The sequence below is a fragment of the Lasioglossum baleicum genome, chromosome 20 (assembly GCF_051020765.1).
Source record: "Lasioglossum baleicum chromosome 20, iyLasBale1, whole genome shotgun sequence".
Taxonomy (NCBI): Eukaryota; Metazoa; Arthropoda; class Insecta; order Hymenoptera; family Halictidae; genus Lasioglossum; species Lasioglossum baleicum.
Genome location: NC_134948.1, coordinates 4,962,578 through 4,989,514, shown reverse-complemented (window position 1 = coordinate 4,989,514; position 26,937 = coordinate 4,962,578). Strand labels below are relative to the sequence as shown.

The 26,937-nt window shown below is 46.6% G+C and overlaps 3 protein-coding genes and 1 long non-coding RNA gene across 9 annotated transcripts in view; 3 read left to right on the top strand and 1 right to left on the bottom strand.

Annotated features, from left to right (window-relative positions):
* Positions 1 to 5,511, top strand: part of LOC143218747 (uncharacterized) — a 9,483-nt gene extending 3,972 nt beyond the window's left edge. The window contains exons 1-4 of one of the 2 annotated variants that reach the window (XM_076444157.1): positions 6 to 3,027; positions 3,841 to 4,011; positions 4,745 to 4,948; positions 5,370 to 5,511. In XM_076444157.1, coding sequence (XP_076300272.1) covers positions 2,946 to 3,027; positions 3,841 to 4,011; positions 4,745 to 4,948; positions 5,370 to 5,449 — 537 coding nt within the window. In that variant the 5' untranslated portion in view covers positions 6 to 2,945 and the 3' untranslated portion in view covers positions 5,450 to 5,511. Of the gene's footprint in view, positions 1 to 5; positions 3,028 to 3,840; positions 4,012 to 4,744; positions 4,949 to 5,369 lie in introns of those variants that run through there. The other variant, XM_076444158.1, reaches the window with a different exon arrangement.
* On the bottom strand, positions 603 to 21,485 carry LOC143218735 (sorting nexin-13). Of its 4 annotated transcripts, XM_076444139.1 has the most exons (10): positions 21,296 to 21,478; positions 20,700 to 20,812; positions 20,524 to 20,623; positions 20,377 to 20,463; positions 19,980 to 20,104; positions 19,354 to 19,915; positions 17,215 to 18,792; positions 16,957 to 17,145; positions 16,678 to 16,892; positions 603 to 16,540 (listed from the first exon to the last, which is right to left on the bottom strand). In XM_076444139.1, the coding sequence occupies exons 1-10, from the start codon at positions 21,323 to 21,325 to the stop codon at positions 16,207 to 16,209; spliced, it is 3,333 nt and encodes a 1,110-aa protein (XP_076300254.1). In that variant the 5' UTR covers positions 21,326 to 21,478; the 3' UTR covers positions 603 to 16,206. The 4 variants fall into 4 exon arrangements, with proteins under 4 accessions (XP_076300254.1, XP_076300251.1, XP_076300253.1 ...); XM_076444136.1 differs by having other exon boundaries at positions 16,957 to 18,792; positions 21,296 to 21,485; XM_076444138.1 differs by lacking the exon at positions 21,296 to 21,478 and adding an exon at positions 21,042 to 21,256 and having other exon boundaries at positions 16,957 to 18,792.
* On the top strand, positions 9,389 to 10,580 carry LOC143218748 (uncharacterized). Of its 2 annotated transcripts, XR_013011157.1 has the most exons (3): positions 9,389 to 10,099; positions 10,177 to 10,231; positions 10,446 to 10,580. It is a non-coding gene; the product is annotated as an uncharacterized LOC143218748 (long non-coding RNA). The 2 variants fall into 2 exon arrangements; XR_013011156.1 differs by lacking the exon at positions 10,446 to 10,580 and having other exon boundaries at positions 9,605 to 10,099; positions 10,177 to 10,321.
* Kz (putative ATP-dependent RNA helicase kurz) lies at positions 21,381 to 26,937 on the top strand. The gene is made up of 11 exons (XM_076444134.1): positions 21,381 to 22,284; positions 22,348 to 22,527; positions 22,601 to 22,885; positions 22,958 to 23,566; positions 23,637 to 23,988; positions 24,059 to 24,314; positions 24,376 to 24,556; positions 24,628 to 24,860; positions 24,922 to 25,391; positions 25,467 to 26,318; positions 26,385 to 26,937. Exons 1-11 carry the CDS (start codon positions 22,210 to 22,212, stop codon positions 26,459 to 26,461), a joined length of 3,570 nt encoding a protein of 1,189 aa, XP_076300249.1. The 5' UTR covers positions 21,381 to 22,209; the 3' UTR covers positions 26,462 to 26,937.

Genomic DNA, 26,937 nt, shown 5'->3' with positions numbered 1-26,937 from the left:
AGACACGCGAGAGAAAAAGAGAGACAGAGAGAGGGAGAGGGGGGAGCTCTTCCTGTGATATTTCGCCCCAGTCGCGAGAGACCGCATTCCTACCAATTGCCAATTTCATGTTGAATTAGATAACATTGTGCGGTGTTTATTTTCGATTCCCGCTTCTTCGAGCCGTGTTGTTGGCAACACGTAGCCGCCACGCACTTGTGGCTCCTTCTCCAGCGTTTCTCTCTTTTTCTTCTTCTCCTGCTCTCTTCTTCTTCCTCCTTCTTCTCTTGTTGTGACGCCCGCGTCCTCATAGTGCTGCTGCACCATACGCACGTGACTACCGAACACCGAGCAGATGCTCTGTCGTTTGTATCCATGCAGTCCTTTCTTTTCTCCTCTCTTCTCTTCTTCTTCGTCGTCACTGATTTTATCCTCCCCCCCTTCCTTTCTTTCATACGTCTTTCAATATCACGAGGGTGAAACATCTTATTTGTTTCCCGAGGATAACAGCGCTCTCAGATTGTCCGTTTCTCGCCGGCCGACAAATGAATATTATACTGTTTACGTCCAGTTTCGATCTCGCAGTTATTCTTTCTTGCTAGTACTCGATTATAGAAAACATAGTGGACGATATATAGGCCAACATTCATTTGTCAGACAACGAAAACCGGCCAATGTGAAAACGTTCTAACGGTAGCGATTCGTTTAGAAACGGGTAATACTGGTATGCTCTTACCAGTCCCGTCTACCAGTAAAAATTGCTCAAGACCGAAAGCGTTAATCTTTCACAGACCACCCGACAAACGAATCTCTTTTCACGTCTCAGGGATTGTGCCCCATAAAGGGTTAACGAGAACGAGGCCGCGTGAGCGTGTTGGAAGCGGATTCCCTAATTGTTTTCATTCGAGGAAGGAAAAACGAAGTAGCGTGTCTGGAGTGCGACAAACGAGGTCGCGTACGCCGCCGACCCGAGATTAATGGAAATGATCGGGTCCTATCATCGAACGGAATACCAGGCCGTGACGAGAGCTCTCCGATTCGGCGCTTTGCGTCGCGCTGTTTCTTGTCCCGCTGGAATTCCGAGCTTCGAACCTGTTCCGAATAGCGGGCATTGTTCCCCTTCGCACCGACCGATGGCGCTCGCAAACTGTCGGTATTACCGTGCGAGCAGTTTTTTTTTTTAATCGACCGAGTGCAAGCGCGATCGGTAAGTGCGATTTCTCAACGGCGGTCCGTAACTTATCGACGCCGTTGCACGAATCACGCTGTGATTCTAATTACCCGATTTAATCACGTTCTACTGCAATTACGCGGCAATTCAATTACACAGCGATTTAGTTGCTAAACACTGTAATCACTAGACTGCGGATTTTATGCGTTTATCGCGAAAACGAGTAACTACAATTTAACACGCCTTGGCATGATTTATAAGAAGTGCAGGGAATTTTGCGTAACAGAATCACGTTGTAAACAGAGCAATCTCTTTTTGTCCAGATGTGAAGAATGCATAAGTGATACCATGCACGTCACCGATCATCTTTTTCTGCATGAATAATTCCGACTCGATTGCAATTTGCCGCGTAATTGCGCTGTAATTGCAGTCTACAGATCGCACGACAATTGCAGATGTCTGAATTGCAGATTAAATTGCGGTACAGTTGAATCACTTAATAATTGATAGAGTCATTCGGTTCTAATTCCGCACCACTGCGGACACGGTACTGTCCCGCGGTGTTCTCGCGTATTCACGGCCACGAGCGAAGGCTTTCACAGTTAAACGAACGCCCGATAACTGGCCGCGATTACCTGGACGCTCGCTCGCTCGCGCGCGCGCGCTCGCCGCTATTAAAATACCACGGATTCCTCGGTGATGGCTCACGATCCAGCGAGAGGATAACGCACCACCTTGATCTTGCCTTTGCAAGGCAGAAGGACTAGTCCTGTAGCTTGTTGCTTGGCGTTCAGCCTCCGGGAAATCGTGGGTGTCTGCGGATTGTTCTTTCTTGCGGCTCGAGAGTTCAAGCTATGCTGCTTGAATTAGCCAATGTTTTACCAGACGACTTATTCTAAGCTGGTACATAATCCTTCTTTTAAAAGCGTACATAAAACTGTTCATGCTCTTCAGATCTGTGCACAGAATCGAATGATCAATATACATATTTACTAACTTAAATCTTTTCCAAACTCGGCAACACGATTAATTCTATAAATATATTATGCATTTCTCTTTTTCGCGAAAAGGAGTCGAGCTGGCGAGGATCCCTCGTGCGGTGCGTTCACGTGCGTGTCCGTGCGCGATGCGCGCGTGTGAAAGGGGCAACCTTCTCGAATGGAGGGGGCACGGAGAGGCCGGGACGAGCTGGATGAATGAATGAATCTTAAGACAGTCGCGTAAGAGGGGCATTCATGAATCCGCGCGGCCTGTTTTCAGGAACGCGTGTCGTCTCTCCTCCGAATAGCGTGGAGCGTGTTCTCTCTGTCTCCGTGTGCGGTTGTCGCGTGTTCCCCGAGATACGTTGTGCGGTGCGCTTTGCAACCGGGACTATTGTTCTTCGAGAGCATGCTTTTTGTCCCGCGTTTCCCTAGCCGCGACCTCGCTCCACGGTGATCGCCAGATCCGATCGGCGATCTATCCGCCGGTGCTCGGATCTAGCTCGATCGGGGACACAATGGAGGCGTTCTTCGGCGAGCGAAAGATCCCTGGGTCGAAACGGTTCCGATGATCCCCAGTCTCCGATCTAACGCTAGAACTTCCAGGAAGGTTCGCCCGCGATTTCTATGAAACGAGAAATTGATTCGATCGTTCTGGAAGTAGCCGCGCGATTTTCATTCCGCAGGAGTCTTTTTCGATCCTAGCGTTAGTCCAGACTCTTCTGCACATCTATTTGCTAGTGTGTATGTGTGTGGTGGCCTGAAACAGGACTCACGACGCCGCAGGCTAGCTTCCTCGCTAGATCGGACCATCAATGGAAGTCTCGTCCAGGAGAAGCTGCTTCTGGCAGCCGTGGCTTAGCAACGGCAGCCTCCGATCGGTCTACCGGACGGCGGGTACGTGGACCGGTCGATCTACCGGGTCGTTGTTCTCATTCAACGATCTAAGCGAGATCAGACTAATAAAAATTTCCGCGAGAAGCACTTTTCGCAAACATTGACCTTCAGCTTAGGATTCAAGGTCGATCTCCTTTTCGCCGCTTTTTCCTCGTAATGCGGGAATCATAAATTAATGATCGGCTTGCTTTATTCGCATTGAATGTACGTTTAAAAAGTAAGGCTCCAAAAAATCTTAGGTAGGTCAGGGATGAACGGTACCAGCGGTGAAAGTCTCACGATTTCCCGAATTTCCGGATTCGATTTACGAACACGCTCGAACAAGGAAGAACGAGCTGGCCGGATTCGTTCGTCGTCCCATCGGTCGGCGGCTGCTCGTCCTTCGTCATTAAACCAGTTCCGAGCGTCTTCCTGGCGATCCTCTCACGGCTATTACGCGCTTCCGGCCTGATCCCGCGAAACCGGACTCTACAGCACCCCTTCTGGATCGTTCGAAGGGTGGCTCGATCGATACTCGACCCGTCGAACGTCCCAGGAAACGGAAATCGATCCACTTCCTTCCGCAAGGTTGCCAGGACGAAAACCTCGGAAAAGAATCTACCCGAAAATCCGATCTAATCGAACAGCCATTATGCAAGATTTTGATCTGGATCCGAAAAAAATATTCCTATCCTCAAGCATACTGAGAAATCGTAGAGAATGCAACTGCGCTCCCAAGAGGTTTGGCGTTCGGGAGAGTTCGATGAAAATATGATTAAAACATGAATTAAGACATGAATCGCGACGATACTGACGAGCGATTTTTTTTCACAGAGGAAAGGCCAAAGGCGACGAATCTGCACCGGAAGCCGAGCAGCGCGTGGCGCAAGGATCGCAGGAGAGATCCCATCCAGAGCGAGGCTCTCGACATGTCGGCAGCCAGGGTACATCATCATCATCGTCACACTAGGCCTAGCGTGATCGTGCCTACCACACCGCAGCCTGGTAAGCGTGTGCCCTATGATGGGGTGGAGAGAGGAGAGACAGACGGCTGGCTGGCTGCGAGAGAGACCCCAGGCTTTCGCCGCGAATTCGTTAGGCACGTTGCCGCGTTGTTCTTGGTCATAGGGGGCTCCCCAGCCATCCCCATTGTCCACCGCAATGGGGTGGCTGGCTCCTTGAACAATGCACCACGATCCACGGCCGGCAGATGCGCGCCGTGCAACACCCAGCACAGACTGCCCACCGGCCTCGACGTTCAACGGGATGTATTTCCCGTTTTCCTAGAATTCCTCGGCTTTCAGACTCGCTTTTTGTTCGTTCAGCAGCAAAGAACGGCTGCTCCAGCGTGCTCTCCACCCTCCCCTCCCCACCCTTTATCCTCGAATTTAAATGATAGACTCGGCTTCAATATTTATTTGAATATAATCAAATTCATTTTATACACTCGGCTATTTAAAGTCGTGGTACTTTAAGAAAGATTAATAATGCACAGCGTTGGAGAATTGCACAGAGTTTTTATTGAGTCGTCGCAGGGGTTGTGCTTGTGAATTCAGTCCTGGAAACATTGCACTGTCTCTACAGGGTGTCTCGGATAAATGTCTGCTCCGTTTACGTTGTTGCGCGAGGAGACCAGGGGAAAATTTAGCCCGAGCCCTGTGTACGAGCTTCGCGGTTTCTAATATTTATCAGACGCCGGCTGAGGGCTCAGGAGATCACGAAATCTTTTGTTTACCAGGGACCACGATTGAAGACACCGCGGGAACACCCACCCCAACCCTCACACCCTCCGCAGCGGCGGGAGGCCAGAGGACCGGGGTGAGAACCGTAGGAGGGGTAAGCGATCCCGCGATAGATGAACACTTTAAACGATCACTGGGGCTGGAGGAGTACGCTGCAGTCTTCAATGCAGCCACCACCGACAAGGAAGCTGGCCTCAGCGGTACACCATTAGCTATATTATAATGTAGAGGGTGTCTCGGCTAACTTTGTCACTCTCAGAACAGAATATATTCGCTTTAACAGAAAATCTACCAGCACCGGTCCCAGATTATTACCAGTAGATTCCCTCCTAACAACCCGCGGTCTAGTTATTAAGGAAATAGATTTCTTTTTGGTTCCAGTTTCTCGCAATGGATGTAGACAATTTTTATTTTGCATAAAGATCGGACAATTAACGCGTAAAAATTGAAACTGTGAAGTGCCACGTCATCGAATGTCGTAGAAAATTTTTGTTATTGGCATAGGGGTTAAAGATAAAAGATATTACCCTCTTCATCTGTTCTTTGAAGTTGAAATGCTTGCCGCTCCTCTATGGAAGACAAGACGATCGACTGATTATTTGACTGATTGTCTTATTCCAGTGGACGACCACTTCGCGAAGGCGCTGGGCGAGACCTGGACCAGGCTGCAGGCGGGTAGCCGACGCAAGGACTCCACCTAACTGCCGGAGAGTTGACAGAGTTCTACCCGGGGATCTTGTTGTGCTTCGGCGTCCTCCAGGAGACGCGGCCAGTGTTCCAAAAATCGAAAAGGAACTCGTTAAGCGGGAGGAACTCGATCGCGGGTTCCTCGCCTCGACGGAGACGGTCGTCCGTTGTCGTTTCCTGTGATTGTTGCCCACAAACCTGATGCCTCGAGCTATGCTAACCTCTCTTCGAACGCTATGAAGCTCGAGCCGTTCCTGGGTCCGGAAATGACGACGACGCGTGCCGGAACAAGAAAAATTGCTTTGAGAACCTGTAAACAAGGTGTCCACGTAGCTCGTAGCATAACCAGACTATGTGATTTTTCGCGCGAAGCTTAATTAAGAAATTTATTGGACACGATTACGTCGCACGCAACTGCTTCTCTTCGTTCTCGTAAACTAATTGAAACGTGATACATTCAGGGAGTCTTATCTGATTTACTTCGCAGACTTGTGTTCCGTGCTACGAATTGCGCGTTGACACCGTGCGCACAGAGATCAAGCGAAATCTGGAAAAAGACAATTTACACGTAGAATAATGGAAAACGTTCTCCAGCAAGCCGAACATTCGCGTCTGTTTCCGTGGCTCGCGTTTTCTACTTGTTGCGAGCACGATGATGCGCGCGGCTCGTCAGAGAAGCCTGCAGACTAGATCTTAACGAAAAGCGGACTTTTGTACGGATAAATTTCATTCTGTATTTTCGATTTACCCTCGCACGACGAGTCACAGTTCTTCCCCGTTAGCGTCGCGCGATGGACAATGGGACGCTAACGAGGGAAAACTGTGTTGTTGCACCGCGGTCTAGGGAACATCATACGTATGCAGGGTGTCCCGGCTAAATGGGATCACCTAAATTTCAAGTTGCCGCATTGAAAAAACATCACGAAGGTTCTCGTACATCAATTAAAGGAGACGTTTAGGCGATCCCGTTTATTTGAGACATCTTGCGTTACTTGTCAGTGTCGGCGCTTACACATTGTACATAGACGCGGGCGTATTCTTTTATTATGCCATTGTCGCGGCGACCTCCGCGGCCCGAACTTATTTATTACAATGTTGTCCCATACAGCCTCGCTAAATAGTTGTAGTAGCGGATTCGTTTACACTCACGCCGTTCGTCCTGTTCCGCGATTGCGAACCGGTATAAGAATTACGCGGAATCTGGTGGATCGCGAGAGCAGCGTAACGGACGTTGTTCATGTTAATGATTATATTCGCATAAATGTTGACGTTTATACGTACACCGACGTTCGCGAGCCAGAAAAAATATTTTTCGCATAACACTCCCGGAGGTGGACTCTCTCGCGAGTCCGCCAAATTGAAATTTCTATGAATGTGATTCTCGGCTTTCGAACGGTAGCGTGTATACATACAGATAAAAATATCTATAGATAGACATGTAGATACAACTATATATCCTCGTTGTTCAGCCAAAGAAATCGCTAAAGATTTTTTTGTTGGTCCAAGACATCGACTGGAAAATCGTTTTTGGATGCGCACCTTTTTTTGACGAACTCTTTTCTCTTTCCCCGGTACAAGCACGGTTTTAGTGGTTCTTGGCTGACACATGCACCATGTACCGGATGGCTCAAATAGAGTGTTACACCTTGTCAGATTTTTTTTCTCTACCGTGCAGATGAAAAATCGTTCCATAGAAGCTTGCAACACTTTATTTGACGTGCCCTGTATATGAGCCACGCGCGTTCGCCAAATTGAAAGGTACAAGAGTAAATCGACGAAATGAAAATCCGAATCCAATGAGATACATTGTAGAATGTATTAGAACAAGATTTGGCAAGTGAACGGGCTCATATATTAGATCGAGTCACGAATTATTTCCGTTCTAGCGATTTTGTTTCTCGATAAAGCAGACGACAATTATGTAATCGCGGCGACTCGAGAACACGATGAGTCATTAGGAATGATAAATGCGTAGATCTGTAACCAGGAGAGAAGGAGATTTATTTCTGACTCGACCTAATATGTATACGTATACGCATGTACGTACGGTTGTAATTATACGAGTCGTGAGAGAGTGTTCGATCGATCGATGATTAGGGAGAGTGATCGCGGACACCGTGTATATCGTCGCACAAAAACGCTTTTGTAACACGCGGGGCGAGCCTCGCCCGAGAGAGCATTGTGTACTAAAGAGAAAGAAGAGGATACATAAAGCGACTGGTAACAGTTTTAATACCGACAAACCACAGTCTACCGCGTGTATTTTGTGGTTGCGCAATCGCTAGACCGCGGATTTAAAACGATAGGGAGATCAACAGAATTTAAGAATGTCAACATATTCGAATTATTAAAGGGAGACAGAACTTGTTATTCGATCCGCAGTCTAGTTATCACGTGCGCGCACACGCACACTTTCAAACACACGCGTATCCCGATCTTGATCCTTCCTCTGGATCCTTCGCGTCCTTTGCGTGGATTGCTAAGAAGAGTAGTACTGATTTCAAATGGTGCTAGGAAGTCAATAGCGTACCCCAGCACGCACAGAAGTCAGTACCTCTGCCTTCTTATTCTTTTCCGACCACCGACATCTTCCCACTTCCGGTTCCGCTCTTCAAATTGCCTAACCGACGGATGCTTGTCGCCGCAGCCTTACAAGTTTACAAGGGGCATTACCTAACTGGGTAGCGAGAGCGTCGAAAAATACCCTGCACGTAATTTTTGCAGCAACTAGTTTTCCGAGGGTGAAAACGGCGCCAGACTGTTTTATTTTACAATTACTGAAATGATAAAGATGCTTTCGTGGTAAATTATTAAATAAATATATTTAGCAGCCCAGATATTATAATAAGAACCGCACGAAGTTCAAATTAATTTAATCTTGTTCTGTTTATAAGGCAACAGTTAGCGTTAATGACAAAGAAACTATTAACAAAACAGCGAGTTATCTGTAAAGAGACGAGCGATTTTTCTGAATATTTTTCTATCGCGTTTCCGGCACGTTTAATGAAACATTTTCCCCGGGGACAATTCTCACCCCCCGAAACACGAAAGCAGCTGCAAAGGCTGCGAGTCGAATATTTTTCGATACTCTACACGTGCGCCGAGTTTCGTAGCCGCGTCCCTTGTTGGTTTCTATAATAAATTAGGCTTAAGTTGTAGGGGTTGACGCGCGTGCAAACAATCTGCGAGCCGCTCCACCCGTGTCCCCGGATGCTCTGTAAAACAGTCGTCAACGGTCTGACTTATGAACTTTGAACTTCTGCGTTCCGAACTGTTCGAAACCTCGCGGATCCCGTCCGACTGGGAGGCGGCATCTTCTCGTCCCTTGATGTGGCCGATACTTGGTAGAACCGGAAACAGAGGTGAATCGAAAGTATCGAGGGAGCGGTAAATCATTTCCGACGTACCTGTTCCACTTGGTACCCGTATCAAGTTCGAGAGAGGATGCCTCTGGCGCCAATACACTAGCAACTAACTTGCGCAACATTTTTGTACTTTTAAACCAACTCGGAATACCGTACAATACACGTTTCGTTACGTACCGTCAGTCGATATCTGTCAATTATTTGTTCTTCGACGAGAAAGTCAATTTTCGGAACAAGAGAGAAAATCTCGCGAGTTGCTCCCTAGTGTATTCGCACCGTCAGTGTGGACGTCAGGATTCCTTCGATTTCCGGTCGGAAACCAGGTACACATCCGCAGGACGTCACTCGCGACCGGAAGCCACGACACCGGCGCGGTTCGATTCGAATAGAAACGATTCCTGATAAGAACCCGGGAGGACTATTAGGGGACACGTTGGACGACACACGATGGCGACGGAAGACAGCGGAGCCGAACCGGGCCGGACGCTTTATGTGTCGTAGGTGGGCCCAGACGGGCGAGCCAGACTGTCCCAGGAGCGCTCGGATGGCTTCCTATATGCAGGCAGCCTGTTCACTTGCCGTAAAGCAAAATGGTAACTTAATATTAGAGTTGAATATAAGTACCGGTAATCCCACACCAGAGTCCAAAGTAAGCCTACACCTACCCGCCGCGACGGCCTACCGGACGGCCAGCCATCCCTGGACCTCCGTTCCCCCTTACGAACGCCCTCGAGCGTAATAATACGACGGGATACTAGATATCGGTGGCTCTCTGTGTTCTAGGTGCAAATTGCGACCACCTATGCTTAAGTCTCTTTCTCTCTCTTCTCTCCTCGCACGTCGTCGCCTTCCAGACCACATCCGTCACTCTTCCTGTAAGCCTCTCTGTCCTCCAAACACGAGGACTCTGCCAACGCAAGGACCCATCTGTTCACCTCTCTGCTTTAACCCCTTGCCCTACCACCTCTTTCACTGATCAATCATTCCTCTTCTCAGCTGATCAACTCCAAATTTCAATGATCTCTCTGAAGCTAGAACACTCTTTAAATTGTCTATCCTTGAAACGATCAAGTAACCAGATCCCCAGCCTAGTCATCATCGGCATCTAGTAATCGTATGTCTATCTGTTTTATTCTATGCGCGAAATGATCGTGTTTCAATAATGTGTGCACTTCAACAGGTGGTCCAGTCTCCGGCCCATTTCTTCCAGAATACATTCCAGGACTTTCTACTGGATTTTTCTACTTTCACTGGCGAGGAACAATTGCTCCTGGACTCTCTCAACTACGATCCTGCCTGGTAAATCCTTCTCGCTTTCTCGATTAGTTCTTTCTAATCGTTACAAATTCAAGTAATTATATGTTCATACATTTCAGGTACTTCTACCGCTACGTGCCAAGAAATAGGGTCGATTCTCGAAGGCAATTAAAGGTAAGCGTTACTCTTCCGTCCAATCATCTCGATATCATCAGGTGTCTAAAAGAAGTAGTCGTAACAAAAGGAAGCTCTTTTAAACAGTGATTGAGCAAGGAAAATATTGTCCTATAGGAGTTCGATGAAATGTTTCTACGACTCGGAACGACTTCGCACGTTCTCGCGCGGAAACTCGACACCCGCGTCTTTTTCAACCTGTTTTCTTTTGCAGGTAAACGGGAGCAGAGCGCGACGCGGTGTGCTCCCCGAGGTGCAACGACCTTCGCGGACCAAGAAGAACTAGGATAAACCAGTCTAGTTGTCTCTGCGTGACGCGACAGGAGACTCTCTTTGGTGGCGCGGCGAAGTAAGCTAATCCGTCCGCGTGTATCATGTTTTTGAGTCCCTTTAAACGATACTGATACCTCTGTTGCCCTCGCGAGAACGACGCGTCTCGCGGACTCGACGCACGCAGGCACCGGTGTCGATTTCGACGTTAGTCCCGCAACAGATGCGAGAAGCAGAAGCTGTCGAGCATCGCTTACACATCTTACACCGAGCAGCGGAGATCGGTATCATCCCCTAGGATACATTGTAATTTCAAATCGGCTTCCCGACGGGAAACGCAGCTGGAAATAGAACAGTCGACCTAGGCAGATGCTATTTCCCTGCGCCACAAGCAGGTGTTTCCACCGATGACCTCACATTTTCATCGGTCATCATCAACGACGCCCTTCCGGCTTCCCGGACAGCTTTTCCTATTATCATTCCGTCGCGAACGGTATTAAGATGATCAAAAATGCCCCTGGACCAAATTTTGACCTACAAACCGTTCGACGAGGCATTGTGAAAATAAACTCTACTAAAAAACCTCTACTTAGCTTACTGTACAACTAAATACTTAATCGTGTTATTTATTCGTAGGTGAACAATTTTGGGGACGGCTAGTTTCACCGAAGGATCAGGATCATCGGCATACGGAAGAGAAGACGATCAGCCTCCGGCAGGAGCAACGATCTCATTTCTGGCGACGTAGATCGTTTGGCCGCGTCACCCGGTATCGAATCGATTGGCGACGATCACGCAGCTCGATCGCGTCTCTCTCCTAGCTTCTATCTGCCGCGTTTCTTCATTTTAAGTCCCAGGCGTATCCTGTTTCGAAGCGAGACCCAGCTGACCGCAACCCGGCATCGTTTTCTCGTTTCGTCCGCTTGCGTTACGCGTCGATCCGCGCGCGACCACGTACACGGAAAAATCGGCCGATAAACGTGTGGCTCTCGGTGTGCTTTGAAAATTCCTATCCCGCGATACCGCGATTAAAGTTATCAGATACCTCGCGAGCATTCATACCTCGAATTTTTAAAGAGAAGCCGGTCAACGCGTTGACCGACGCTATTGACTTGCTTAAAAAGGATCGTCACAACTAGACGGCGGATTTTATCATCGATTTCAACGTGCTTTTTCCACGGCTACAGCACTGGTCTCTGTGTTGAACTCTCGGTTCTTTTTCTGTTCCAGTGAGTATCCCTTTATCAATTGACGAACAATCGCGTTGATAGTTAGCGCGACTGCTTTTCTCAGAAGCCAAGCGTAATACACATCTGGATGCAAGAGTGAGAGAGAGAGAGAGAGAGAGGGAGAGAGAAAGCACGAATAGACGCGGACCAGCCCGCGTCGCGACGCCTAGTCTCGCGTTCCTAGCATCGAAATCCCCGTGAGCCCGAAAGGAAACGGGGCGAAACCAATTACCTATCTAATCACTGATTCACCTAATTATTCGATTGCTTGCCAATAGACTGCGGATTTTTATGCAAAATAAAAATTGTCCGCATCGATTTCAAGATACAGAAGCTACGTAGATATTCGTTTCTTTTTTAACTAACTTCAGCGAGCGGAGAATGATACAACGATCTACTCATTCTCGTAACAATGCATAAAATCTGCTGTCCGCTTCTCAATTTCTAACGCTTTAATCATTCCCCCACGGTTCACCATTGATATTTTTACAGGAGCTAGAATGATCTCTTGTCTGATCTCGGAGAGAAGCTTATCCTCTGTATACGGACCGTTACCTGTACGATTACAAGCATTCCTCTGACAATACAACGTTTCTCTACAATACAACGCAAGAAAGAGAGAGAGAGAACACTCGTCGCTTAGACACCACCGGTTCGTTCATCATCGTGTTAATCATCAACGTCGTCATGATCACCGGCAGGAGCAGCAACGGTAGCAGCAGTCTCATCATCCTCATCGTCACTGGAATCTTCGTTCGAAAGTAGCGGCGCACTGGAAGTCGCGACGCGTCGATTCGGCGCGGGTAAAACGCGTCGTTCAAATCCCGTAGACGAGAACCGGAGGGGTGGGCTCTCGCCCTCGCGGCGTGTTCCACTGACTTCTAAGCTGCCGCGAACATGTTTCCGGCTCGCGAACTTGTCCCCGTTTTTCTCCGTGCACGAATTCGATCGGTTTCGCGGCCGGCCGGTCGGTTAGTGTAGATTCGAAGTCGAAGGACGACGGCGAGAGAGAATCGGTCTGCCCGGCGCAACGCATTGCATCGCATCGCATCGGTTTCCAACCGCATGGCACTTCGGACACGACTGATCGAGTGACCGAGGGGGTAGCATTGTAAGAATACCCCTCCAACGTGCGCTTGTATAGAATTACGTGTGTGCCCGCTCATCGCGCGCATAGAGCAGAGCACAACTCTCCGTCCCCCTTTTGGTTCGCGCAAAAGGGAGAGAATCGAGGGGAGAGAAGAGTGGTTGCTCTACCTTCGCTTCTTCCCCTCTCTCTTCGACTCCCTTCCGATGGTGTCACCCTGTCTCGTTCCCATCCGTTTATCTTTTCTCTCTCTTCTTCGTCTTTCCCCCCCAGTTTCTGGCTCTTTTCCCCTCTCCCCTCGCCGCTCCTTTCACCGGGTCCCTCTACCCACCCCTAGCCTTCGTGTACCCCTACCCTTAGCCCTCTCTCGGTTCCCTGTTCCCCACACAACGCGCGTCGCCTCGCGTCTCTCTATAGCGTGCGTGAATCATGCATATCGATTTTCTTTCGTTTAGTACGCTATTCGTTCGTTCGTTCGTTCAGCCTGTATGCTCCTCGCTCTCTCTCTCTCTCTCTCTCTCTCGTTCATTCTGCTTGGTAGTTGGCTGCTGACGCGCGTACGCCCGCTGCCACTGTGTCCCCCAACACAGAAAAGCCCAGGGGCCGGGCAGCCGACGAACCCCCCTTTTCAAAACGCGCACGCTCACCGCCCGGTACCCGATCTCTCGTAGATTGCTCGGCCCAAATTCGAACCTGAGTTCAGTTTTCCGTTTAAAAGGTTACTGTAACCCGCGCTAATTGCCAGCCGGCGCGAGGCCTCCAGAGACCCGGTTAACGACGGGGGTATTCTGTTTTGCATTTCTCGGATTTTTTTCCAGAAAAACTATCGAACCTTTTGCATCGGGATTTTTCGCGAACATTTATTGATATTCGGAGCACATGTGTGAGATTTTTATCAAGTAAAAAATAATGTATGCCAGCAACAGATAGCAAAGAGTATCCGCGGTGCTAATGCGGTAGAATAATCTCGATTGCGAGCTTCTACGATTGCAAACCGTCAGCTCCATATGTGCTCCAAATTATTGCGAATTTATTGTCTGATGAATGGCGAAATTGCCAGCTCGTTGATGGGGCGCAGCATCATTCTCAAGCAACATTGGAGAGCGATGATTCCTTGTAACGGGCAATTAATTCCATGCAATTCGATCCTACCGGAGCATTCTAAACTAGCCCCGATCGAAGAGCCTCCGAAATCCTTGGATCTGCTTTCGCGTCCCCCTTCCCACGAAGCCCTCAGAAATCCCCCGCCCCCATCGAACCCCCTCTTCTCGTGTTCGACGGCTTTTTGCCGAAGCAAAATGTCTCCCCGAGACGCGGAACAGCGATGAGACGTGTGTGCTCTTGTACCCTCGTTCCCCCGTCTCGCGCGGGCCCCCTTCCCCCCCACGCTTCTTTTCACTTAATGTCCCGTACTCTCCCCCCTAATCTTTGCGCCACTCTTCGGCCAACCACGGTAATAAACCCCTTTTGTTTTTGCCCGCTCTGTTCACTCTGTTCGTGTCCCCATGTTCCCTCTTCCTCGTTTGCCCATGGTGTCTCTCCCCCCTCTCTCGCGTTGCTTTTTATCGGTGGCGCGCGAGCGGTGCGCCCGACCGATTCAGAGCAATTATCGTTTTTTTTTCCTTCTTTCTTTCTTTTTTAAACGTTCCTCCGCCGCTGGCCATTGGTGCTGTAAGTCTTGCACCCCGTGGGCCCCCGTCGGCACTGGACCCCCTGAAGAACTCGAGGACTTCCGCTCTTGTTCCCGGTCGAACATGTATTCTTTATGATTCTTTCTTTTCCTCGAGCAGAAGGAACTATTGTCTTCTGATTGTACAAACTACAAAGCCGAAAGGACAGAGAGAGGGTAGAAGGGGGAGGTAATAGTTGCAACGACGATAGACACAACGGATTTTTATAAACAATTGCTTTAATAAGTAAACGTGATAGATATGGCGCTTCAACACGATCGAAACAACTTTAAATATGTACAAGTCGTACATTTACAACAATTTTACACTGTCCGGTCAGAGACAAAGATAAATTAATAGATTCACGAGCTTGTGTGTGTACATACGGTATAGCCATGCGCGCATACACACACACGCGCGCTTGAATACGCATAATATATATACATATGTATATTGAGATTCGTAGAATGCTGCGAATAAATAAATATAATCGCCACCGCGCGAGAATGGCACGAAATTGTATCCCGACGACGAATTAAGTATATAGAGAATATAAGTGTTGTCGCCTCCTAATGCGCGTACATACAACGAGGGATTCGCCCCGGTAGTCGGATGAACAAGTACATTAGTGAAATGCGAATGGAATGCTTAGTCCTTAAAAAGGTGTGTTCCCTACGAGGTAATCGCGAGAGGTCATTTTTATCACGTTGCCCTACGTAATATCGAGAAAAATTATTTGGCCACTGAATTTATAGCTTCTCACCGAGCAAACTTGAAGCTTATCGTGGTTCGAATACATTAGCAAGCTTAACTCGCGACACATGCAGAAAATGTCAGACATTCTACTTGCTAGTGTTGTCGCACCTTTGGGGGGAGGAACTTCGCGCCGATATAACGAATGAATTAGCTGCCGTGGTCGGTCGCGAACGCTTTCGAAAAGGACCCGAGAAATCATCGACACCGATTGTGTTAATACATGAATGCCGGCCCTCCAGAATCGTGGCCCGATGTCAGACCTCAAGTTCGCTCGGTAACGCTATGTTCTCCCACTTATCATCGAATATACATGTACACGTGTAGAAACAGTAATAAGGTGTCGCCGCGAAAGTCTAAGACTTCCGATTTTGTTCCCAGTTAGATTACGCGTTCGTCTCGCCGCTTCGTATGCCAACGTTCTCCACGAAGACAGAGGGAAAGCGAGAAAACATCATACAGAGAAGTATAGTACATAGTATTCCCTGCTTATAAACACGCTTCATCCCCCACCATCGGTGGGGCTACGGCCTACGGTAGGCGTGGACTCGCTTCAGTCTAGCCAATGGCGAAACAGTGGGAACAAAACGGCGCCGCACTGTTCTCTATAATCACATCGCCAGTCTGAAGCGGTGTACTTATAAGAAGGTAACAATATGTACTTCGAACAAAGATTGCGTATTTTTTACAATTTTCCTCGTGGACATATAAATTAACCTGTTAACCGGGGAAGACACGTGTACTATGTGTATAATGTATGTATTTGTGTGTAGACTCTGTGCATCGTTTGTCAGTATTTCTTGAATCCGGTTTTCTCCACTTGTTTATTTCTTAGTTCCCATTGAATTGTAATCGTTCGCCCGGTTAACGGGATAAACAGGTGCGATGTGTACAGGTGTGAGTGTCGATTACGAGATTCTTTGACCATCATGAGAAAAGGATTCGCGAGCACAGTCTCTATCGACGTTAAGACTTTTTCGCGTGCACCCTGTTCTGCACCCTCGGCGAAACCGCGTACAGCTTCCGAAAAATCTCTACCAGATTGTTCTCCGGGAATAGCATCTCGACGATCCCCTCCAGCAGCACGTACAACAACCGTCTGTTCAGCACCGGTCGCTGGAACAATTCGAACACCCTCAGAAGACCCCGTCTGGTCGTGTCGCTACCTATGATATGTTTCAACTCGTCGGAGAGGCAAGACAGTAGAGCGACTTTCGCCGCCACTCTAGTCCTATCCTTCGTCTCCGAGTCACGCGGTGGTCTCTTCTCTGCCTTCACGCCGTTGGGCCAGTAGCTGTTCCTGCGAGCAAGGGAAACCATCGAGTAATCATTCTTTGTAAACACGTTGTTATTTAAAATTATAGAACAGTATAATGTTCAGAAAATACATGACTTTCCGAAACGGGATGCATTTCATAAAATATTTGAAATACTCACTTGAACAGCTTCAAGTACCCCGCAACTTTAGCTGGACTAGTTAACAGGGAGACGTACTCCACTATCCGACGGTTCACTATGTCCCCGAACATAGTTCGAATGATCTGCCTCAGCAGGGTGACAATCCGTCGTCTGAGCCATTGATTCCTCACCTTCAAGTCGAAGATCTCGTCCATCAGCAGCAACATTATACGCAACGGAATATTGTCATCGGTCTGAACAGCGAAATAGAGACATTAATAGCTTCCGATACGCTAGCGCAGGCAACAAATACCCTACCTCTGTGTCAAGACCGGCGCCGACTTTGGTGTTCTCGTAAAAGCCGCTGGGCTTCTTCGGGTTCCCAAAGAATTTACTGATGTTGTCCATCACGCCGTCCACCGTGTTCAACATGTTATCCGGCATGGTCTTCACTGCCTGGGTCACAGTCTTCATGGACGTCTTCAGAGGGTTCATCAGACTGTCTATCTGCAGTAAAGAAAACATCGAAGACCCTGTCTGGCGTTGTGAAAACAATTCCTCGTTCACCGTACTTACCGTTCTGGATATCTGTCCGCCAGTTACTCCTTTATCATAGTCCCCCTGCTCCAAGAAGTTCAACAACAGATTCTGAAGACCCATATGACCGTCGACAACCGCTGGCTTGGTCAGCTGGTGCAACCAGGCGTTCAGCATTACCATCCTTCTCTCCAAAACGGTCCTCTCCATATTGTGAAACGCCTTCTTCGCCGGGAATGGTATCTTCGCTAGATCATAGTATTTCTCCTTGATCTTCTGGTACAGATCGTGGAAGTCCGAGTACCTTCTATAGATGTGCCACTTCTCCTGGTACCCTGAATCATAGTTCTTGGTCACGGCCACCGCGTAGATCCCATAGGTTTTCCCCCGGTCGTTCACGATCCCAGTCTCGATGATCCTGGCAGTGATCTCGAATCGACCTTGCTGCAGCTTCTTGATCGCGTTCCGATCGTACGTGTTCTCGTCGAGCTTGACGAACTGATCCGCGTTCGACTCGAAAAAGAACGAGAGATCCTTACCCTCCGCCACGTGGTGGTCAGCGTCGATGCTAGCTGCCCTCTTCATGTTCTTCGCAGCTCTGAATGCGATCTCCGCATCAACCTCGTCTAATGGTTTCGCCTCGTTTGCCTCCGCCATGCTAGCTAGACTAGTAGACGAGCCAGATCTGAATTTGCTGTCGCTGAAGTCGCTCGACTTCGGTTCTTCGGATTTGTATATCTCCGACAGCTCGTCCAGAGTCTCCAACTCGTTGTTCGTGCTCGACAAACTGATACTATCAAGAGATTTAGAGTCCTCCTCCGAAGTCGGGTCCTTTAACAGATCTAGTTCAGCAAGCAGACGAACGTAGGCGACCGACCTCTTGAAACCCGGCAGAAACCGGTCCTCGTTTCTCAGCTTCTCGTAGCAGCAGAGCCTCAGCTCATCGAACCACGTCTCCTTGACGAACTCGGTTCGAATTCTGTGCACCAACATCTTTACCAATCCATCGTCCAGCTGTAACTTCGGCGACGCCTTGTCGCTTAGGTATTGCTGGAATATCTTCGTAGCTGCCTCCTTCAGGTTCTCCAGGTCCGTGTTCTTTCGTTTCGTCGACCCTGTGAAACTTGAACCTGCCTGTTGAGCTGCGTGCAGCTTCTGCAACTCTATGTCGGATATCTGTTGCTCGGCGGACACCCTCCACCCGTAAATGTTCAGGTAGAAGTACAAGTACGATTCTGCGTTTATGGAGGTCATGTAATCGATGAAATAGCTCAGAGCTATGTTGTTCTTCAGCAACTCGTCCAACGGCAGGTTTACCAGCTTTTGACCTGGCATCAGCAGCCTGTTCCACTCGGGCCTAGCTCCCATCCCGTCGCTCTCCGTCTCCAAACCTTCTTGCATCCCGATAATCCTAGTCTCCAAGAGTTTCTTCACGTACAGTAGACTGTTCAGCTGTTGCTTCACGGATAAATTATCCTCGCCGCCAGAGTCCTTCGAGCGTAAATGAGCGATCTCCTTGCACACTATGTTCTTCGTCGCCGTCAGCTCGTCCAAACTGTCGGTCACTCTGATCACCGTTAGAAACACGTCGCTCGGTAAACCTGCCTCTTTCACGCACTGAAACAATCATTCTCGCTTAGGCGGTGTATCAGAGGTGTGCAAGAATCAGACATTTTTGGATTCTCGCACACCTCCAGTATCAGAAAAAAGGAACTTAAGGGAGTAGACTCGCTTCTAGGATTGCAAGGATGCGGGATCCGCCTCTTATTTCTCGATAATGCAAAGATGGGGGTTTTCAGTAGTCGAAAGCGCTAGATAAAAGTTCAATCTAGACCGCGAGCGCCCTCAAAAGTCCTATTGTTACGTTTACGAGGCGTAATTTGTATTATTCGGAAGCGTAATTTGCATTATTGTCGCTATTATCATAAAGTTGCGATAGCTACATGCTGCCGAATAATGCAAAGTACGCCTCGTAATCGTAAAAAATAGGACTTTTGAGGAAAACATTATCGAGAAATGAGAAGGCGCATCCCGCACCCTTGCAATCTTGGAAACGAGAATCTACCCCCTTAAGATCTTCGATTTCGGGTGACCAAAACACCGAGGACTTATCGATTTCGTTATCTTGTTTCCCCAGGATTGGCGACCCGAAACGAAGGTCTCGCAACCTCTACTCACCAGCCATAGACACGCCTGATTAATGTAATCAGGGTCAGAGAATAAATCCAAGAGCGGTCTGATAATCACGTTCACCAACAACTCTCTTAATATGAACCTGACGGTGAGGCAATCGAAGTCTCCCTTCGGTAGTACCAAGTACAACAGGATCTCGGATATCTCCCCCAGGAACTCTAGCTCTTGAGTGGTGTCGGTACAGACGAGATCCCTGCAGATCAAATTATTTTCCATCTGTACTTCTAGATCGAAGAATATCTTCTCGAGTGACTCGTCCTCTTTCTCTTCTTCGGTCTCGATCGGCTCGGTCAACGAAGATAAATTTGGAATGTAGAACTTTGACTGCGAATACCAGGACACGTCCGTCTCGCTTTTGTTTCGTCTGTGCGTCGGTGTTCTCTTCGGAGTCCCTCCGGACGTGCTAGAGCTTGCACTACCTTTTTGCAGTTTCCTGGTTCGTAGCTGTTTCATCCTCGCCCTCGCCTGTCGGTACAGCCTCACGTGGGAGGCTGCATCGTCGACGAGGCGAGTCGTTAAGTAAGGTATCCAATCGACGCCTTTCACTCTGTTCGTTCAAAGAGATTCTTAGTTAGGATATTTTCCTATTCAACGTTATTCGAATTACGTACCGATTGGCTATATTGATGGCTATCTTTTGAGCAGTGTCCCGGACAGAATATATGAACTCCTCGTCGTCGGTGACTATACTGTACCATGGTTCCACGTAATCTCTGATCACGAAATCTAATATCTCCTGCGTAAAGGAATTTGCGAATCGCTAAGTTACTACGACACAAACAGTAAATAGTGCTAATGAATAGACTTCGGATCTTTATGCATTTATGATGAAGTTGGTTGGGTGAAAAATTTAAGAATACTGTAATGTTGTTTTTAATGTAACAAAGTCATGAAGGGATGAAATCAATTTTCATTCTATTCCTGCTTCCCACAATGAATGCAGAACATTTTTATTTTGCATAAAGATCCGCAGTCTACTAATGAAATTGTTCGCGAACGAGTATGTACTTGCAGGGAGTCGTCGATGACACGGCTACCAGTGATTCTTTTATCTAATGTGAGATTCAACTTCTTCTTGGATAATTCTAGAATATACTGTAAAATATAACAGTGATTAGAGAAAGCATAAATTGTCTACTATATAGGTTGTATTACCTGCCGAAGCTTTTCAGTCTTCTTGTTTAAATCTTCCCTTTCGGAAGTAATCACTTCATCAAGGTTTGGGCCGTACGTTCTAAACACGCATGTGATGGTTCTGTAACAAAGAATACATGAATACAAAGCGATAGAACAGGCTTAAATATTACATACAGATAGATTGAGTATCGTACCCTAAAATTATGGCTATCAGGCAAATGAACAGCTTAGCAATCGTACCGATCCCAATCAGGTATACAAACAGAGCTGTGACAACTCCGAAAAGTCCGTAAAGTGGAACATTCATCTACAAGAAAAGTCGTGTTTAAATCAGAACAATACAGACAATTCAGTTAAATAAAAAACAGACTATTGTTTTGCCATGACACAGCCGAGGAAGAATATGTTACTGAAAAATTCTGTGCTTGTTGACCATGATAAAGCGCACGAGCTCAGTGGCCCGTGATATCATCGAACATTATTTACAGAGTAAATAGAAACGAGAATACCCATCGACGACTGTCAAACTGACGTACAGAACGAAAACCGACGATGGCTGCAAAATGTCTTGGAAAACATTGTTCGCAAAGGCAAGATCAACGAGAAACCGGAGCTGACGCGAAATATCGCAATGAAATCATGTGATCTGTGCACGTTGAAGGAGTGCGCGCTCAGCATTAAAATTTTGCGCACAATTTAAAGAGACGGCCAGGGAAAAGTGTCAAAGTGCAATGTTGCGTACGTGCGCCGTCTGCTGCACAAACGTCATGAATCGCGTGCACACACCCACCTTTGAATTATCGGACAAACAGCCGCGCATGTAGTTACACACATATTGCGAGTCTCGTGTGGTCTCGTGCACGGTTCGTCGACACGAGCTGGTCAGCTGAACGGCAACAGTTTATTTACATGTTTGCAGGGTATCATTAGTAAGTCGAATAAGTCTGGCGACATGTCTGCTTGATTCCGCGTGTGGATGGTAGAGGCGCTCTCTTTCTTTCTCTCTCTATTCTCTATCCTCGATTCGCGGAATTATAGAAATTTTATTAAGTTTACAGGCGAATTATTGTGTAACAAGAATGTTAGAGTGTGTTTCATATGTAGTTAGTATCTTGAATAGAAATTATTGTAATAGGAAAGCATTGGAATTTTACGTTTCAATCAAGCGCGAATAATTCTTGCCGCGTTTCCCATAAGACGCAGTGGAAATTCCGGCAAGAATTATCTGCTTCGTTCGAGGGTCCGTACAGCGCCAATTGATGCAGCGGCGAAACGCTGAAACTAGTAGCCGAATTTACCGACGGAGTTTTTGTGGCGGATGTCGATAATGTAAATCTCTATTGTAATATTCTATTGTAAATTTTGTAAAATGGTTTTGGTTACTTTGTTAATATTCATTCGCTTGGTTCCCTACCAATGAATTGCATTTGTACACAGATTTAACGGATCTGAAGTCTGTGATTTGTATAAACAAATTATTAAATCAATGTTTATATAGATGATAAAGTAGATGATAAAACAGAACTCTATGTTGCCACATGTTTTTCGAAGCACGTGGATAGAGGGGAACCTAACCTCTACAGGTGTATACACAAGCAGCTACAAAACAATATGAAAACAATAATGTATGAGCACGAAATATACTGAATAATTATCTTCGAAAGCAAATGAATGAGATAATTGAATGAAATATTGTAATCAATCATGGGAAGAAACCGATTCAACTGGAAAGCGAGACATGCCGCGGAAGTTGAAATTGACAACTCCGACACGAAGAAGGTATTGTTACAATAATTTTTATAGAAAAAGAAACAAAGATCGATTGTATTGCATTTTATATAGATCACTTTGGATATTAAACATCGCGAAGACGATTATGACAAGTGTAACGCGTTAGTTCTTCCGAACGAGAAGAGGAAAACAAAGAATAAAGTTAAGAAAGTCACTGTCACTCGACTATTATCCAAGAAACGTAGAAAACAATTGGAAAAGGTTGTCGAGAAGAGAAAGAAAAAGTTGCAAGTAAGTTGTATTTCATGTATAGCGCACCATATTGTTTCTGTTGTTGTTTCATGGACATATTCTTTGCGTACAGAGATCTACACTTTTAGAAGAATTAGCAAAAGTTCAAGCAACGCCGCAAGAGCTACAGCAGTATGTTTCGTTAACGTCCATGCAAACCAAAGGCTTCAAACGTCATTTTAGGGAAGCGGAACTACCCGTCAGGAAATACAATAACAAAGTAGATAATGATGGCATAAACGAAGACAAAGAGACGCCGATAAATGCTATTAAAGGTGGAAAGAAAAGGAGACTAGCTATTCTAGCGGATGAGAAAAAAGAGAAAGCTGTGTCTGATCCAAATGTTATTGGATTCGATGTAAGTTGATAACTAGACTATATTTTTATTTTGCATAAAGATCCGTAGTCTATTAATGACTATGCATTATAGGAATCTAGCAACAGTGAATCCAGTGATGCAGACGAAGAGCCTGAACAAGAAGAAAATACTTTGAAGACTCAAGATCAAACAGAAGTTGCAGAAGATGAAGCGGAGGAAAATACTGTGGAAGAAGAAAAGCCTGTAAATAATGCACCAGAGCCTAGCCAGAAGGAAACAGAAAAGCCTGATGTTCTTCCGAGCAAAGATTTTCCAAAGCCACAAAAACCAGTTGAAAAGAAGCCTGCAGTTTTTGTAATGCTGCAGAGAAAGCCAGAGATTCAAGCAGCTCGATTAAAATTACCGGTGGTAGCAGAAGAGCAAGTTATCGTGGAGGCGATTAACGAGAACCCTGTTGTAATAATCACTGGCGAAACAGGGAGTGGAAAAACCACTCAAGTACCACAGTTCCTGTACGAAGCTGGTTATGCTAAAGACAAGATGATCGGAGTGACCGAACCCAGAAGGGTGGCTGCTATGTCTATGAGCAAACGTGTGGCAGAGGAAATGAATCTGACCGAGAAAGAGGTTTCGTATTTGATTCGTTTCGAGGGAAACGTTACGCCGGAGACAAAGATCAAGTTTATGACTGACGGTGTTTTATTGAAAGAAATACAAACTGTATGTTATTCATGAGTCATTTATCATAATAGTGATGTTGAAAGATGTCTAATTACAATGATATTTGCAGGATTTTCTATTAACAAAATACTCGGTGATTATCCTGGACGAGGCGCACGAACGGAGTGTGTACACTGACATTTTAATAGGTTTATTGTCACGAATAGTCCCTCTACGCATTAAGAGGAACAACCCTCTGAAGCTTGTAGTGATGTCAGCCACTTTGAGGGTGGAAGAGTTTGTAGAGAATAAAAGATTGTTTAAAGTAAAACCACCGGTTATGACGGTGGAGTCTAGGCAGTTTCCAGTTACAATACATTTTAACAGAAGGACCAGCACCAATTATGTCAGCGATGCTCTGCGAAAGGCGATAAAGATACATACCCGATTGCCTGACGGTGGTATCTTAATATTTTTAACAGGTACGTGTGCCTTGCAATGATTGTTATGTATCACACTGATACTCCAACTTATTTATGCTAACTAATTCAGGTCAACAAGAAGTTAATCTCATCGTTCGCAAATTGCGAAAAGCTTTCCCTATGAAGAGCAAGAGGAAAGCTGATAAGAACCTGAAGAAAACGTCTGTGAAAAAGACAGAAGATTCGAAAGAGCAAGAAGAAGATGTTCAGAGCAACAGAGATCACGAAGATGACTCTGAAGAGGAGTTTCTTTCAAAGAAGGCCTTGCGTCAGAACAAATTGAGACGGAAGAAGCAAATTCAATTGCCAAATATCAATCTGGACGAGTACGCAGACATATTATTCTATACTGAATGAATGCATAGTTACATTATTTCCGTTTTACAGTTACGCAGTAATTCCTACCGACGACACGCACGAAGATTTAATCGAAGATGACGAGGAGATACATTTAGACGAGGATGAGGACGAGGACGAAGACGTTATCGATTTGAAAGCTTGTTCGAATGCACAGCCACTGTGGGTGCTACCTCTCTATTCTCTGTTACCGAGTTATAAGCAAGCCAGGGTAATTAAAAAATGTTCCACACATGATTTCCAAGTAATCAGATAGAATTAAAGCGTGTTCCTCGCTTATAGGTGTTCGAACCACCTCCCGAGGGCTACCGTCTGTGCGTGGTAGCCACAAACGTCGCAGAGACTTCTTTAACTATCCCCAATGTGAAATATGTGATAGACTGTGGACGCTGTAAGACAAGAATGTACGATAAAGTTACAGGTGTAAGCACTTACAGAATCTGCTACACTAGCAAGGCGTCTGCGAATCAGCGAGCAGGAAGAGCGGGTAGAACAGGTCCTGGTCATTGCTACAGGTATGCAATTCATTGCTGTAATTCATTTTATTCGTATTAACATAAGAACATGTTTTCGTAGATTATATTCTTCAGCAGTGTTCAACGATCAGTTCGAGCAGTTCGGTCAATCGGAGATTCAACGGAAGCCAGTGGACGATTTGTTGCTGCAAATGAAAGTAATGAGCATCGATAAAGTTGTAAATTTCCCTTTCCCAACGCCGCCGGACATCGTGCAGCTAAAAACAGCTGAAACGAGATTATTAATTCTTGGAGCACTGTTCCAACCTTTGCCAGGCAAGGAGAATTCCTATAGCGCGAAAGTTACACCTCTCGGCCACAGCATCGCCGCTTTTCCGGTTGCTCCTCGTTATGGGAAGATGTTGGCCCTGTCCCATCAGCATGATCTCTTGCAGTACACTGTCTGCATGGTTGCTGCGTTCTCCGTTCAAGAATTATTGGTAGAGTCTCTTGGCACCGACGCTGGCGCGAAAACCAAGTGGCTACAGATGAGACGCTATTGGGCTGGAGCAGGGAACAGCCTGCTCCTTGGTAGGTCGATTGAAATACAAGGAGTTAATCAGTGTACGTCCAGGCATTGTGCTTACTGATATATGTCAATTGCAGGCGATGCAATGGTGCTGATAAGAGCAGTAGGAGCAGCCGAATACGCTGGAACCAAAGGCAAGCTTGTCCCATTTTGTGAAGAGCATGGTCTGAGACAGAAAGCAGTAGTGGAGATCAGAAAGCTCCGGCAGCAGCTGACAAACGAGATCAACTTGAACATACAGGACCTGAACCTAACAATCAATCCACAGATGAAACCGCCAAGCGATGTCGAAGCCAAGTTGCTCAGGCAAATCATCTTGGCTGGGATGGCCGACCAGGTCGCTAAAAAAGTGATGCCTGAGGAGCTCAGCGAAGATCAGGACAAGAAACAATGGAAGTACGCGTACAAAACCTTGGACATGGAGGACCCAGTGTTCATGCTCTCGTCCTGCGTTCTTCGCAAGACCTGTCCCGAGTGGGTGGTCTATCAGGAGATATACGAGACTAATAAAATCTACATGCGTGGCGTCACTGCCATAGAGCCAGAATGGCTGCCTAAATTCGCTCCCTCGCTCTGCCAACTTGGAGAACCTTTGTCCGATCCATCGCCATGGTACGATGAGGAAACTGGAAAAGTTATGTGCAGCATCACGGGTACGGTGGGAAGGGCCGGTTGGAAATTACCAGTGATGAACGTGGAACATCCTCTGTCCACAGAAGGAGTGAAACGATTCGCTTCCTTCTTTTTAGAAGGAAAAGTCTGTCCAAAGTTGAAACGGTTCGTTCCTTCGCTGCTCTCGACACCGCAGAGTATTAACAAGGCGTGGGCGAAATTGGTGCCGCGGACGCAGGAAATGTCTCAGCTTCTGCTGTCTCACGCGATCATGTCCAGGGACAAATTAATCGAGACGTGGGAGAACGATAGGACTTGTAAGTATACATCGGACAGAACCGGAGGAGTGCTCTACAATTAAAATAATATATAATCAATTTCAGTTCTATTGTCGACCTATCAGAAATGGCTACCGGAATCAGCGCATGGGGAAGTTGCTGCTATCTGGCCACCTGTATAATTATTGTATACGTTGTATGTACAGGGCGAGTTTATAAGACTCTCCATTTCATTAACGCCAGGTTTACGAGGTATGCGAAGCGACTATTTTATATTACTTTTAATAAAAATAACGAGAATGTATCTATCCAAATTTTTGGCCATTCTTTTTGTAATATATACCCAAAGAAATTAGTTATTACACGGACGTTCTTATCAATTGACCCTGTATGTACACCCGAAAATTTTGTAATATATGAAAATTTAATATGGCATACGATGTACAGTAAAGCTTTACAAAAGCGTACAATTCAACAATCGTTTATTCTTAATGAAAATCGCAACGTGTTGTTAGACGAGTCTGTGTACGTAACGTAATTAAAAGCTATACGTTACTTCGGATAAATGGAACGTGAAAGATTATCCCGCACGTGATCGGCACTCATCCGACTATGCCTATCGTTTTCAATAAACCATCGGTCGTTTTTTATAATTAGA